The sequence below is a fragment of the Citrus clementina genome, unplaced genomic scaffold, assembly GCF_000493195.1.
Source record: "Citrus clementina cultivar Clemenules unplaced genomic scaffold, Citrus_clementina_v1.0 scaffold_7, whole genome shotgun sequence".
Taxonomy (NCBI): Eukaryota; Viridiplantae; Streptophyta; class Magnoliopsida; order Sapindales; family Rutaceae; genus Citrus; species Citrus x clementina.
Window position 1 is genome coordinate 11,622,801 of NW_006262075.1, and position 14,236 is coordinate 11,637,036.

The 14,236-nt window shown below is 36.7% G+C and overlaps 3 protein-coding genes across 6 annotated transcripts in view; 2 read left to right on the plus strand and 1 right to left on the minus strand.

Annotated features, from left to right (window-relative positions):
- Nucleotides 1–7,395, plus strand: part of LOC18036975 (chaperone protein DnaJ) — an 8,862-nt gene extending 1,467 nt beyond the window's left edge. The window contains exons 2-11 of one of the 3 annotated variants that reach the window (XR_002904586.1): nt 745–813; nt 2,151–2,243; nt 3,022–3,143; nt 3,303–3,498; nt 3,893–4,068; nt 4,173–4,302; nt 5,119–5,279; nt 5,900–5,991; nt 6,126–6,328; nt 6,509–6,599. Coding sequence is in view for 1 of the 3 variants with exons in the window: in XM_006427252.2 (XP_006427315.2) it covers nt 745–813; nt 2,151–2,243; nt 3,022–3,143; nt 3,303–3,498; nt 3,893–4,068; nt 4,173–4,302; nt 5,119–5,279; nt 5,900–5,991; nt 6,509–6,611; nt 7,066–7,111 (1,188 nt within the window). In the remaining 2 variants the exon portion in view is untranslated. Of the gene's footprint in view, nt 1–744; nt 814–2,150; nt 2,244–3,021; nt 3,144–3,302; nt 3,499–3,892; nt 4,069–4,172; nt 4,303–5,118; nt 5,280–5,899; nt 5,992–6,125; nt 6,329–6,508; nt 6,612–7,065 lie in introns of those variants that run through there. The other 2 variants (XR_002904587.1, XM_006427252.2) reach the window with 2 other exon arrangements.
- An 86-nt stretch (nt 7,396–7,481) lies between these two features.
- Nucleotides 7,482–8,922, minus strand: LOC18036644. 2 transcript variants are annotated; one of them, XM_024180272.1, is made up of 2 exons: nt 8,537–8,922; nt 7,482–7,875 (listed from the first exon to the last, which is right to left on the minus strand). In XM_024180272.1, the coding sequence occupies exons 1-2, from the start codon at nt 8,789–8,791 to the stop codon at nt 7,681–7,683; spliced, it is 450 nt and encodes a 149-aa protein (XP_024036040.1). In that variant the 5' UTR covers nt 8,792–8,922; the 3' UTR covers nt 7,482–7,680. The 2 variants fall into 2 exon arrangements, with proteins under 2 accessions (XP_024036040.1, XP_024036041.1); XM_024180273.1 differs by lacking the exon at nt 7,482–7,875 and adding an exon at nt 7,886–8,206.
- Nucleotides 8,923–9,674: 752 nt separating this feature from the next.
- On the plus strand, nt 9,675–14,172 carry LOC18036505 (signal recognition particle 54 kDa protein 2). The gene is made up of 9 exons (XM_006427254.2): nt 9,675–10,067; nt 10,227–10,326; nt 10,619–10,772; nt 11,300–11,450; nt 11,554–11,702; nt 11,986–12,086; nt 12,210–12,367; nt 13,324–13,438; nt 13,568–14,172. Exons 1-9 carry the CDS (start codon nt 9,837–9,839, stop codon nt 13,891–13,893), a joined length of 1,485 nt encoding a protein of 494 aa, XP_006427317.1. The 5' UTR covers nt 9,675–9,836; the 3' UTR covers nt 13,894–14,172.
- Nucleotides 14,173–14,236: the final 64 nt, after the last annotated feature.

The window sequence follows — 14,236 nt, forward strand, 5'->3', positions numbered from 1 at the left end:
TGGGGGAATTCGGGGAAAGGGGGGTTTTTTTTGGGGGGGAAATTTTTTTTTTTGGGGGGTTTGGGGCCTTTTTCCCCCCCCCCCCCCCCCCCCCCACCACCACCAAAACGTTGTGTTTCATCATTGGTTTTTGCCATATGTGGATTTAAGGTGAAGACTAACTGGACATTACATTTGTTACTGGTCTTCAATGTTCATGTTCTTTCCTCCAGCTGTATGTGTCTGAGAGTACTTATTTTCTCCAGCAAAGATGAATGTATACCTTACTTCCAATTATCATGAAATAAAATTATATCTTCGTCTATCTAGTGCATTTTAGATTGAGCTGATATGGTGTCATTTTGAGTCACCTTCTTTCCTCTGCAGGGGATACTTTGTCGGAGAAGTAGTTTTTTGGTCTGTGTTAGTACTTGTAAAAAGAGATTTAATATTAGTTTAACTAAGGATGCATTCAATTTTTTTTCTTTATTTCCTCCTGATTCTAATTTCTCCAGCAAAGATGAATGTATGAAACTAGGGTTAAATTTTGTTCTATCTGGTGCTTTCTTGATTGACTTGATTTGGTGTCATTTTGCACGTCTTCTTTCCTTTGGAGGGGATACTTTGGTAGAGAAGTAGATTTGTTTGTCTGTGTTTGTGCTTGTTAAAGCCCATTTATTAGTTTAACTAACCATGCATTCATTTGTTTTTCCCCTTCCTTTCTCCATATGATTTTAACTTTTTGCTTTTTGTGTAAATTTGAAGTACCACCCTGATGTCAACAAGGAACCTGGAGCAACAGAAAAGTTTAAGGAGATTAGTGCTGCCTATGAGGTATGCATAAGAATTTTAAACCAACAATTTGTTTCCAAATTTCATGGATGCATATGCAACAACTCAGCATTTCAGGACCTTAAGTGATGTATGGTGAAGGGGATTGAACCATTCATTCATGTGTAGGAGGATGGCTTTTTGGGTTGATTATCTTCTATTGACTATACCTCAGTATATTTATGTTTAGAATTCTCCATGTCATATTGGGGGGATTAGATTTGGGTATTCATATCCCTGTCGTGCTAGTTCTGTGGAATCTTTTGGTTTCATTGTTTTTGTTCTTTATGTTGGTGAAATGATTGTAACCGTATCTGCAAGGACTTAACAGTTTAGTGGTTCAAATGAAACATGATTCTAGATTCTGAACTCTAGAATATGAATTTGGTACTCTATTAGGTCCAGGTATCCAGAAATTGAGCCCTGGCTGCTGACCTGACTCGCAAGGGTTGGTCAACTGTCAATCCTGATTCTTTGTTAATATTTTGTTTTAATATTTCCTTTCTGTCTTCAGTTTTTTGGCTGAAATAAATAGTTTTCTGTTCTAGCCACTTTAGGATTGGAGTCAAGAATACTATTGCTTCCTGGTTCTGATGTGCAGTATATTCAATGAGGAGAAATCATGAAATTACTTGCATTATGAAGCAATGCCAAATTGCCATCCGGGCCAAATTGACTTGATGAAAATTTTGATAGATTAGGGTCAGTATTATGATCTGGATTGAGTTACTAGTTGCTTGGTTTGAACTACGAAGTCTCTGAATTGTGGAGTCCAAGTGCTTCTGGTTTTCTTATTTCAGCTACAGTCTACTTTCCTGAACTTACAAATTGCCTTGAGTGTTTGGTGTGACAACAGATTGTCTACACGTTAACTTTTGGTAATTTTTCCTTAATTCAGCATCCTTTTTCTTATTATGAATGCTGAACAAGGTTTTGAACTCTTCCATAGAGCACCTATTTTTTCCCTTAGTACTGTTTCCTGCTTTCTTGTGTTGTGCATCTCTCTTAGTGTTAGGAAACTGGTTGGGGTTGGGTTTTAGAAGAAGAAATTATTCAATGATGTCATAAGGAATTGGCACTGCATTTTAGTATATTTTGTAATACATCAAAGCTTACAGCATGCTTATACCATACATTTAAATGTCACCGCAAACATTCATCCTCATGTACATTATTATTATTATTATTTTCTCTTAAGTTTTATCATATTTTAAAATGTTCAGTAACATTTTGTTTTAACAAATTTTTGATCAACTTCTTGGATTTTGACTATATAATTTCTTTTTAGTATTTTGTCTTATCATATTGTCTTTTTGAATTCTGAAGTACAACACTGTCAGGTGCTATCAGACGATAAAAAGAGGGCTATGTACGATCAATATGGTGAAGCTGGAGTCAAAAGCACTGTAGGCGGAGGATCAAGTGCTTATACGGTATTGCATCTACTTGTATATTCATTCTTTGATCTTAATTTGCTGACAACAAACAGGGGAGAGAAGGTGGCTTGTTCTTGAAAGATATGAAAGTGCCTATAAACATTCTTGAGTAACTTGCAACACACATCTTTGGAGCTTATTTTGGGCAACGTTGTCTTCCTTTGATTAACCACTTGCGAGGTCTCACCTCAGATTGATTCAATTACCTTATCCATTAACTTGTGGGAGGACTGCCTTTATCCATGTCCACCTGCTGTGTTCTCTAGTTTTCTTAATGAGTTTACTAACAGTACCATTGGCTAATTTCTATGAGTTTGCATAAATGTTTCTGGAGAGCAAAATTGATGTCTTATATTCTCCCACACAGGAACTGTTTTTATATGTCTATGTTTGATTCTGGGGAAGTCTAGTCGAAGTAATCCATGTAATCATATTTTCACTTTATGCATTGAATATCTTGGGTGCTGAATTTGTTCGTGATTTCTCTATGTGGTGGGTTGTTTCTTGAGGATCCCATTCCTGTAAAGATGAAACACATTTTTCTGGATAGAGGAAAAAGAAATGTTGTTATCAGCTGGAAATAATGACTTTCTCTTGATTGTGAAAGTTGATACCTTTCACTAGAAGAGAAGGAAAGACTTTGATTTATTGGTAGTGGACAAAGAATTGTTCAATGGACCTATAACCTATGAGAAATTATGATACTGTATATGGTGTGAATCACAGTTGCATGGTTTGATGTTACATTGACTTGCCTCTTTTTCCCTCCGTGCAGACTAATCCTTTTGATCTGTTTGAGACGTTCTTTGGACCAAGTATGGGTGGTTTTCCTGGTATGAACCAAACTGGATTTAGAACACGCCGGCGTAGTACTGTTACCAAGGGTGAAGATTTACGGTGGGTTAATTTTTCTTCTTACAAAATATGGCAGATCCATGATCACTAATTTTTGTTTCACCAAGTGCTGAAAAATGTTTTAACTCTTAATATTTATGTACATGTATTAACTTATTATTATTGGAATACTTATGTTTGACTTGATTCACTGTGGCTCAGTTATGACATTGTGTTGGAGTTTTCTGAGTCTATCTTTGGGGCTGAAAAAGAATTTGAGCTTTCCCACTTGGAAACATGTGAAGTTTGTACTGGTACTGGTGCAAAGATGGGCTCCAAGATGAGGATATGTTCAACTTGTGGTGGCAGGGGTCAAGTTATGAGAACTGATCAAACTCCGTTTGGCTTGTTTTCGCAGGTAGTTGCACACTTTTTTCTTTTTTCTTCCTGAGCCTTTTGGATTCTTAATCACTTGATATGGCTGTATAATGTGGAGTTTTGAAATTGAAGATAATCCCTAGGACTTGTGATTGTTTCTCATATTGAACTCTCTCAACTTTTTCACCTTTTGGTTACTTAAGATAGAGCTGTTTGAAGATACTTGTATTGGCTTATTGTAAAGCCTTCCATGTGTATGAGCAGCACGCCTTAGAGGCATGTGCCAAATTGAAGTCAAGTTGGGATTCATGTTCATGAATGGTATCATTAATATCATTTTCTGTATTTCAAACACTTGTATATACTTTGCCTTCTATGAGCTTGGTGTTTATTATGGTTTGTTCTTAAATAGCCGTTCTTATTACTCCTGTTAGGTTTCTGTTTGTCCAAGTTGTGGTGGGGAGGGTGAAGTCATTTCTGAGTACTGTCGGAAATGCTCTGGTGAAGGACGAATACGTTTAAAGAAAAATATTAAAGTCAAAGTCCCTCCTGGAGTTAGCACAGGCAGCATTCTCAGGGTTGTTGGGGAAGGTGACGCTGGGCCGAGAGGGTATGTGGTGGAATTTTGCTTCTAGTAACTTTGAACTTTTGCTTTGTTATTGATAGTTCAGCTGATTTAGTTGTGATCACCAATTGATTCTCTGGTCCCTGCAGGGGCCCTCCGGGAGATCTTTATGTATATCTTGATGTTGAAGAGATTCCAGGAATCCAAAGAGATGGTATAGATCTTTTCTCAACAATATCAATCAGTTATCTTGATGCCATAATGGGAACTGTGGTAAAGGTAACGTATTCATTTTCTGTTGGTTTTGTTATTTAATTTACTCATGCTACAAGCCCTTGAACGTTTGGTGATGCTATCAGATGATTCTTACATATGGGAATTAATTGAATCATTGATGGCAAATTTTATCATTGAACCTTTGCAAAACTATTGGCACAGTTGCGTAGCAAAAGGCTTGTAGAAGTATTTGCTCTGAAGCTTTGGATCTCTTATAAAGTTTAAACTTCATCTACGTCCCTTTTAGCCGCAACAGTCAACCTTGTTTGCAATTTAGTTTATGTTTGTGACTCGTGAGAAATGATTATTGTGAATTAATATTCTGAACCAAGTAATATATGCTTGTTTCGGGAGAAGCTGTGGGCTTGACATACTTTGCTTTATGTGGATCTTAATATGTTGGAGGGAGAGAAATTCAAGACTGTCTTTCAATTGGAATTTATAGTTTTATACGTAAAATTATATTGCATGTGAAGTGAACAGTGTTGTAAGACCTCACCCTCTCCCATTTGCAAAACTTAGTTGCCCCCAGGAATCTCTGTTGGGCACTATTGCTACAACCTACAGTAGATTCTTTCATTATTTCTTCCAGTTGGGGACTAGGGACAATAGATTGGCATAAATTTTGAAATAGTGGTTTACTCTTCCTCAGAAACAATTGGATCTAAAACTTCTGAACTTTTCCAAATTTCCACACTGCTTTTTTGAAACCTGTTTTATTTATATGAAGAAATTTTCTTGTTATACTTGGATCTTCTCTTAGTTGCATTTTCTATTGGGCACATTAACACCTCGCTAATGCCTTTTGAGTTTCAATAGGTGAAGACAGTTGAAGGGATTTCTGAACTACAGGTTCCACCTGGTACTCAACCAGGTGATGTGCTAGTTCTGGCAAAGAAAGGTGCTCCAAAACTGAACAAGCCTTCTATACGTGGTGACCACTTATTTACAGTTAAAGTTACCATTCCAAATCGTATAAGGTATGTATATTCGCCATCTTTAACCATAATACAGCTCAACTCTGTCATTATCTTATTATTTCTTGTATCATATATGATATAGTGCCATATCATTTCTGTAGTTTTTGCTATGGTTTTATGGTTTGTATTCCTTAGCCCAGGCTTTGCTCTGACTGCATTTTGGTAAACCTCAATCTTTTACATCTATTGTTGCTTGATGTTGATGGCATTTATAAGTTCTTCCATCTCCATTTTCTATTTTACTTCATTAACTTTTCTGCTTGTACTTATACATTAGAAAGGTGATTAAATGTTTTACTTTAATGTTTGAGAATCAATAAGTTTTCTCTTTCTTCTAAGGCCAATGGTCATAAGTATATATTCATTTTGAAATATGACAAGCTAGAGTCAACATGTCAGACTAGTTAATTTTTATTTCACTTTTAACTTCCCTCTTAGGCATTCAGGGAAAACCTTATTAAAATCACATGGTAACATAAAGGCAAACTATGTAATTTCCTTTTGGTGGATAAGCTGGGAGTACTGTGGTGGAAGAACAAAGTTTTGATTCTTTCATGTCATTGTAATCAATGATCAAATTATTTCCTTGAAGATTCCCCGAGTTTTGCATATATTTGCAGTGCTAAGGAGCGCGGATTGCTTGAAGAACTTGCTTCTCTAAGAAACACCACTGGCAGCCGTACACGAACTCTGCCCAAAACTCAGGCAGCCAGTAAGTTATTGCCTTATTATTTGAAAATCTATTGATTGTTTTAGATTAATTTCAAATGCTTATTCTTAATTTTGATTCCATGTGCTTGTGGTTTTACGAGAATAATGGGTAGTTGATATTTCTTTGTTGGTTAGGAAACAAGATAATTGTATTAATAACAAAATTCAATTTAGCCAAAAGGTGGATACATGCTGTTCACCAAAATAAGAACCAGCAGCCCTAAGTTGCTACTGGAGCAACAGCTGCATAGAAGACCAAACCTCTCCCAAAAAACCTCAAAAAGACTCGTCTATTATAGCATTGCTGCATCCTGATCAACTAATAGTAGAAAAGAAGGGTACATTTCTACGCTCTGGCATTTCTTTGTGAATGGATTGAATTGAAAGTGAAGTAATGCCCTCTTAATGTCACTGGTGCATGATTTTCAAAAAAGGAAAAATTGTCATTACGCATGCAGAGTAGACAATTTGGAGATTACTATCTGGGTTCCATAACTGGAATATCATTTTTGCTTCAGCCACTACAAGCCCAGAAGCAAGTCAGGTTGGTACTGTGGCCGAGAAAAATGAAGAACCAGAAGACCAGAATGACCCATGGAAGAAGTTAAAAGATTTTGCAGGGTAAAATCTCTTCACTGTTTTTCATGTACTGCATGGTAATGTCTATGTACTGTGATTTGTATGTGGGTTACTTTTAAGTTTAGTCATGCTACCAACATTTTAGGCTTGCCTGTTTCAGTATCTGGGATTCATATAGAGCATGTGTTTTGTAATGATCTTATGTTTCACATTCGTCAACAGTGGGTTCCTAAATTATACTTATAGATGCTTGTATAATGGTTTTTGATCACTCATAAATTTTGTTTGATGGGATGCTTGAGAACCTGTGAAGAAATTAGGAGTCACATTTGAAATCATCAAACCTTGCCATTTGATAAATTGTGGTTGAATGGCTTTGTCCATCATAAGTGATGTAATTTTTCTATTGATCTATTAATATTTCTCTATTAACTGATCCTTTTTCCTTTATAATCTTCTAATATTGCATTCACCAACAAAACTGTTGAATTTGCAGGTCTGTTGCAAACGGAGCTCTAAAATGGCTGAAAGAGAATCTGTAGCCTGTGTTCATTGTTGTAGCCTAAACTCACTAATACTGGCCTTTCTGTACCGCTTAGGATGTCAATTTTTCTGGAGGATTTTCTGGAGGATCATACAATCATTTACTGAGGTTGCTTTAACCGATACTTATCAGCTCTTCTGCAGTTAAGGAATCAATATACACGCTCATAGAAATTCTTTAATTTTTTGTCTTTTTCTCTCCCTTGTAAATTTTTGTATTGGGGCATATTATTAAAGATTCACCTCTTCAATTGTCATAAAATAAAGATTCTCCCTTTCGATTGTTCATTGATTTTAAGGCCAGAACTGGTATGCCTAAAGATCAACTGGAGCATCTTAATCCCAAACATACCATCGGAATGCGCTAGGTTCCCAGCACACGTATACATGGATCTGCAATAATTTTGATTATCTGGTTTTTGAACTAGCAAAATATGGAACTGCTGCTTTTGCTCAGACTAGAATCAATATTCTTCTATTGATATTTGCAATGGATGGCTACCTCATGCATCAAAATAGTCTTTACTTATTATGAAAAGAAGATTCAGTTGCACATTTCATTTTTGAATTAATCCTTCCATTTTACTGAACTGCTTTGCTTGATTAAAAGCCACACTGCCAGAACAACTGGAGTTGATATCATAACCAGAGCCAGCGAGATGTTAGGCCTCGTTATCTCTGGGAAAAGGATGCTTCCATACTTGATCACTGCGGCACCAACGAAAGAGCCAACCCCTATTTTCCACAAGTAGCTCAGATCTTCCTGCTTAGACCAAAGAAGCACGCCGATCAGTGGGTATCCTTCTGGTAAACGAAGTTGAAAACGAGAGTACTCTCTCAGATTCTCTGATCATTGCTATCCGCAGTTATATCAGACAACGAACAAACGTTTATCCTCACCAAATGGATACCGGTTGTCCATTTGGCTATCTATGTAATATCAAATAACTGGGTCTCCCAAGATATCTGGAGGAAAACACATGGACGCATGCAGGCAAAGAATGACTTTGGGGCCCTAAGATTTCCTTGAATACAAACTATTTCAACCACTACTGCTCAGTCTTATGAAGTTAAGCACCCGAGCTTGAGGTGGCCTGAATTAGAAACTACCAGTCAAACAAGTCACGAGCATTGCAGGATGAATGGCCCCAGATTCTAAAACTAGCAATAAAGATAATGTAATGTTGCTAACCTTTGGATGCTTCCTTGTTTACAATCAGTGGATCACACTATTAAGCAAGCATAATTAATGCTTCATATATAATGCGTATACTATTATTGACTGCTTATGTAGTGGCTGTGTTTATCAAGCGACTGAGCAAGTAATACTGGCTATTAAACCTAAACATATATAATGTGCCATAAACAACAGTTCAATCCAAACATAGGGTCATAAGCAAAAAACAATCTGGGCAAGCATTTACCTCAAAGGTGGAGGCATCTTCAGCATTATCATCGATGCTTGACTCTTCTTGCTCTTCTGTCTGGGGATCCTTAGACGCTTGGGTTGTGAACTGCCGTTGGATGCTTGACGTGGATGAGTGATTCGGGGTTTTGATAAGGAATTTGATGGAGCCAGTCAGCTTCTTTGATGGGTCTAAACGACGACGGTTTGAGTTTGAGCTTGCGTGACTGAGCTTTGGTGCTCCACCAGTAGCAGCAGCTGCTGTTGCTGCCATATCTGAGTCGCCGGAACAGACGAGAGCGCACGTGGCTGCTATAATTTTGTAATTTCAACAGAAAGATAATTACGTTTATTCCCCTAAAATGTAAAGAAAGCACGTGTGTCTATACACACGCACAGAGAAAATCGAACGCATGCATGAGCGAAAAAAAAAAAAAAAAAAAAAAACTCGAGAATGGAATCGATGTTCTCGGTTTTATAAAATTTTAGGCTTAACTAAAATTTATCTGCCTCTAAATTTAATAGAAATAATATAAGCTTACTTCCTTCTTTCACAAATTCTCGAAATGAAAATGATAGACAGTTTTTCATTAAAAATGTCTTGAAATGAAGGGAAATAACTAGAAACCAAAAGAGTTAATATGCCCCCCAATAGGCAATACCATCAACGTGCCAAATGTATGCCCTCACTCTTTTTTTTTTTATTGTCACATCTATATATATCCAAAAATTTATGAAAAAAAAAAATCGATTTATTATTTTACTCAACTTTTTTGACTTACTTGACGTACTAGCTTCTGTCATCTATCGGACTCAACTCCCCATCTATCGGTCATCAAAATTAAGATTAGAATAGAGTATGCTCAACTTGAATGGATAATTTTACTCTGTAGCATTTTTATCTTTGTCCGCCACCTTGGATATGTATTTATGTAACATGACTTAGTACGAGTATATTGTCGGGATTTGCAAAGATTGGGGTATATTTAAATAAAATAAAAACCATGTAGTAAATTGTAATTTTCTAAAACTTAAGGGGTAAAAGTTTGAACAAAATGTGATGAATTACGGGTGTACAAAGCAAACAAGAGAAGGTCATTTAGTAATATGGCCGGCAAGTGCCCAATCGGGGCCCAATTTGAGGAATCACTTACGTTTCCAAACTGAATGCAGAGGTAACAAAACAGAATTTCTCCCAAATTCGCATCCTCATTTCTGCAAAACCAAAACCTCTCGTTACCCTAATTCTTCATTTCATAAAAAAGAGTTAACCCTAATATCTGTAATTGGAGGGGAGTTTTCGAATTCGATAAGCGAAAATGGTGTTAGCACAGTTAGGAGGGAGCATATCCCGAGCGATACAGCAGATGAGCAATGCCACAATCATCGACGAGAAGGTCTTGAACGAATGCTTAAACGAGATCACGCGCGCTCTCTTGCAAGCAGATGTGCAGTTCAAGCTCGTCCGTGAAATGCAGACTAATATCAAGAAGATCGTCAATCTCGACGATCTTGCTGCTGGTCACAACAAGCGCAGAATCATCCAGCAGGTACGGCGCCGTTTCTTTGTTTTATTTTTTTCCTTTAATTCTTTAATTTTTGTTCTTTGATTTTGATGAAAGTATTTGTAGTTTTTTTTTAATGAGAGTATTCGTATTTTGTGTTTTCGTTTCTATTCTGAATGACAAAGTCAGTTGCTTTGATTTTAGGCCATTTTTAACGAGCTCTGTAAAATGTTGGACCCTGGGAAACCTTCTTTCACTCCAAAGAAAGGGAAGCCAAGTGTTATCATGTTTGTCGGTTTGCAAGGTATGTGGATTTGCTTAAACATCATGTTTGACCTTAGTGTTATGCTTAGTTTTGAGCAACACGGGCTGCTAATGATAATTTGCACCGGCCACTGTGAATTATGCATGTAAGGAATGTGGATTTGCTTAAACATCACGTTTGAGCTTAGTATTGCGCTTAATTTTGGGCAACATGGGCTGCCAATGATAATTTGCGCTGGCCACTGTGAATGGTTTGAATATTGTCAATAAGTCAACTTGCTTCGAAGTGTTTTCTATCTTATTCTAAGATATCACTCTGAAAAAAAATGCAGGGTCGGGGAAAACTACTACATGTACAAAATATGCTTATTATCATCAAAAGAAAGGTTGGAAACCGGCTTTAGTCTGTGCTGATACATTCAGAGCTGGTGCTTTTGATCAGTTGAAGCAGAATGCCACCAAAGCTAAGATTCCATTTTATGGAAGGTACTCTTTTGACAATCTACTGGACATGTTGTCTGCTTTTGAGAACTTAGAAATCGATGAATTGCATGTTTACTTTTTGATTTAGATTATTGTATGAAGATACAGGAAATGTAACGCATATTTATAGGATTGGATTGATTAGAATTATAGGTTCTTGTCTCTGACTTTTCTAAAGAGGAATAACAAAATTCCATACTTTGAAGTTCTTATTTAAATTCCAGCTGCCAAAGAGAGTGTTTAGTGATTTTAGCTGTCCAACACATTGATTGGAGTGGCTGGAAAATCCAAGTTATGATGAATTTCTGTGCAAAAATAGTTGCTTAAACTAGGGTGGCTATCTCTTTGAGTGTGGGAAAAACATTTTATTGGCACTGCCAATAAATATTATGGACTTGGAAGTTTAAGTTTGCTCCTCGTTTGTGAATCCATGTACTTGGTAATCCGAAACTGCTGATTTGGGCTTTGATATTCTTATCCTATTATATGTACTTTGTCAATTAAAATAATATTGGGGCTTTAACTTACAGCTACACAGAGTCTGATCCTGTGAGAATTGCAGTGGAAGGTGTGGAAACATTTAAAAAGGAAAACTGTGATCTCATAATTGTTGATACCAGTGGTCGCCATAAACAGGAAGCTGCTCTTTTTGAAGAGATGCGTCAAGTTTCTGAAGCAACGGTAGTGAATCTTTTCTGATTTACATGCCGTATTTTGTAGTCAATGGTTGATAATAGGTGCTAATATTTCTCTATTTCTCTTTTTTACCTTCTGAATATACCAGAAACCAGATCTTGTTATATTTGTTATGGATAGCAGTATTGGTCAAGCCGCATTTGATCAAGCTCAAGCATTCAAGCAAAGTGTTTCTGTTGGAGCTGTGATTGTTACTAAAATGGATGGTCATGCTAAGGGTGGTGGTGCTCTTAGTGCGTAAGTATTTTTACTATTGTTTAGCTTTCATTGTAATTCAAAATCTACATTGAGTAGAGTAGGTTATCCATATTGTTTCTTGTAGCAAATATGCTGCATATTTAGCGAATTGATATTTATTGTTTATGCCTTAAATCTTTACCCTAATTGCAAGGAGAGGGGGAACTTAAAATGCGGAATAACATGCCTAGAGACGTCCCTTCCTGCTGGGAAAAAAATAGTATTAGAATGCTTCTTTTCTAAAATTCATTACTTAAATTTTCCTTTGAACTTGTATGCGCAGTGTTGCTGCCACAAAGAGTCCTGTGATTTTTATTGGTACTGGAGAACATATGGATGAGTTTGAAGTATTTGATGTTAAGCCATTTGTCAGCCGTCTTTTAGGTAAGCTGCTGTATTTTGTTGTCTTGACATTTGTGCTTGGTCTTGTTTAACTGCTGATTTTGTGAATAAAAGATGCCTTCAGTCCTGATCATTATTTTCATTTGTGATTATTTGTCCTATTAGGCATGGGTGACTGGTCTGGATTTATGGACAAAATTCATGAAGTTGTTCCAATGGATCAACAGCCTGAGCTTTTGCAAAAGCTTTCAGAAGGGAACTTCACATTGAGAATTATGTATGAGCAGTTCCAAAACATACTGAAAATGGGTCCTATTGGCCAGGTTATTATCTTGCTACTATCGCCCAACCACCCCACCGCCCCCTTTTTTTAATCTGTAGTCTGATGCTGTTTTCTCTGATGTGATGGTGGATATTATTTTGGATTTGGAGTGAATGAGATAAATAGAAAGAATACTAGACTATCAAAAGTCGAAAAATATGTTACCCGATGATAGAAATGTGATCCTGAATCTGGCAATGGTTTTATGTATTTTCGGAAAGAAAAAGGAAGGAAACATAGATTGTTTAGGGGATAGAGTTAGGCTTTAATTATTTCTTTGAGCTTCAGTGACATAGGACCTTAAAGATTGTTCTTTTTTGTTCGTCCATCTAAAATGGGAGGGAGGGTTAGGGGTTAATTGGGATAACTTCATATATTGTTTCTGATGGGGGAAGGATGGAGGTTTCTTAGGGGCTGTTGGATGGACTTTGTATAGATTATTAATTTGCCTTCCCTTTTTCTTTCTTTCTGGTTATACTTGTGTGTGTGGTCCAGTTCTTCTTTAATATACCAAGTTGAAGTTTCGTCTTAAAGAAAAGGTACTCCTATATCACCTTAGAGAACAAAGCCCTAAGTGAAGCTAAAAGGTGAACTCCATTCTACAAGCCATCAATAGTGTCCTCTTTTGAACCTTTAAAGATATTAATGTTCATTTCATTCCAAATCACTCAAAAAAGAGGTAAACTGCACCTCCCTATAGGGTCTTGGCTTTTCTCCCTCTCGCAAAGCTAATTAGATAAAATTCAACAAAGATGTTGGACTATTACCTTAGGAAATATATCCCTGTTGTTACTGATACATTTTTGAATAAGAATATACACATGTTCGTCCTATGTGAGTTATCGACTGAAATCTGGTCTTTCCATCTCTTCAGAGAATTGAACTTGTGTTTACTGATTTCTCTGTTGAGAATTATTAACTTATTTCTGTGTGTTTGTGTTTGGTTGTTCTATGTAGGTTTTCTCTATGCTTCCAGGATTCAGTTCTGAATTAATGCCGAAAGGTCGTGAAAAGGAAAGCCAGGCAAAGATAAAGCGCTATATGACAATGATGGATTCTATGACAAATGAAGGCAAGCAATTGCTGTTTATGTGTTTTGCTTTCATAAATAACCTCATGGTTTGGGAGCTAACTTTTTCTTTTTCTTTTTTTCAAAACAGTGCTCTGTTCTTAATTGCTAACGTGTTAATATCTGATACAGAGTTGGATAGTTCAAATCCTAAGCTCATGAATGATTCCCGAATTATGAGGATAGCACGGGGATCTGGTCGTCAAGTTAGAGAAGTAATGGAGATGCTGGAAGAGTATAAGCGTCTTGCCAAGATCTGGAGCAAAATGAAGGGTCTTAAGATTCCTAAGAAGGGTGAGATGAGTGCTTTGTCCCGAAATATGAATGCACAACACATGAGCAAAGTTCTTCCCCAGGGGATGTTGAAGCAGATCGGTGGAGTGGGTGGTTTACAGAACTTGATGAAGCAAATGGGTTCTACCAAAGATATGATGGGCATGTTTGGAGGGGGTGAGTAGCAATAAAATAAATGACTATAACTGCAATGGTGAGAGCTTGAATTCTTTTCTCAAGATCGCCTGTTGAGAAGGCTTGAATCCTTTTCTTAAGATCGCCTATCGAGAAGGCATGCTATGAAGTGTGGCATTTCTCTACCAACTGATTTGCCAATTATGTTTCCTGAGAGATCCATGCTTTTCACTTAGATAAAATTTTTTGCCCTTTTTGTATGTATTTAGTTGGATATAAAATGCATAAAGGAATTTGTAGCGATCGATATTCCTTTTTAGTTTGCGTAACTGTTTTTCATACATATTTTTTTTAGATATTAATATATTTAAATCAGAATTTAATTGATATTTA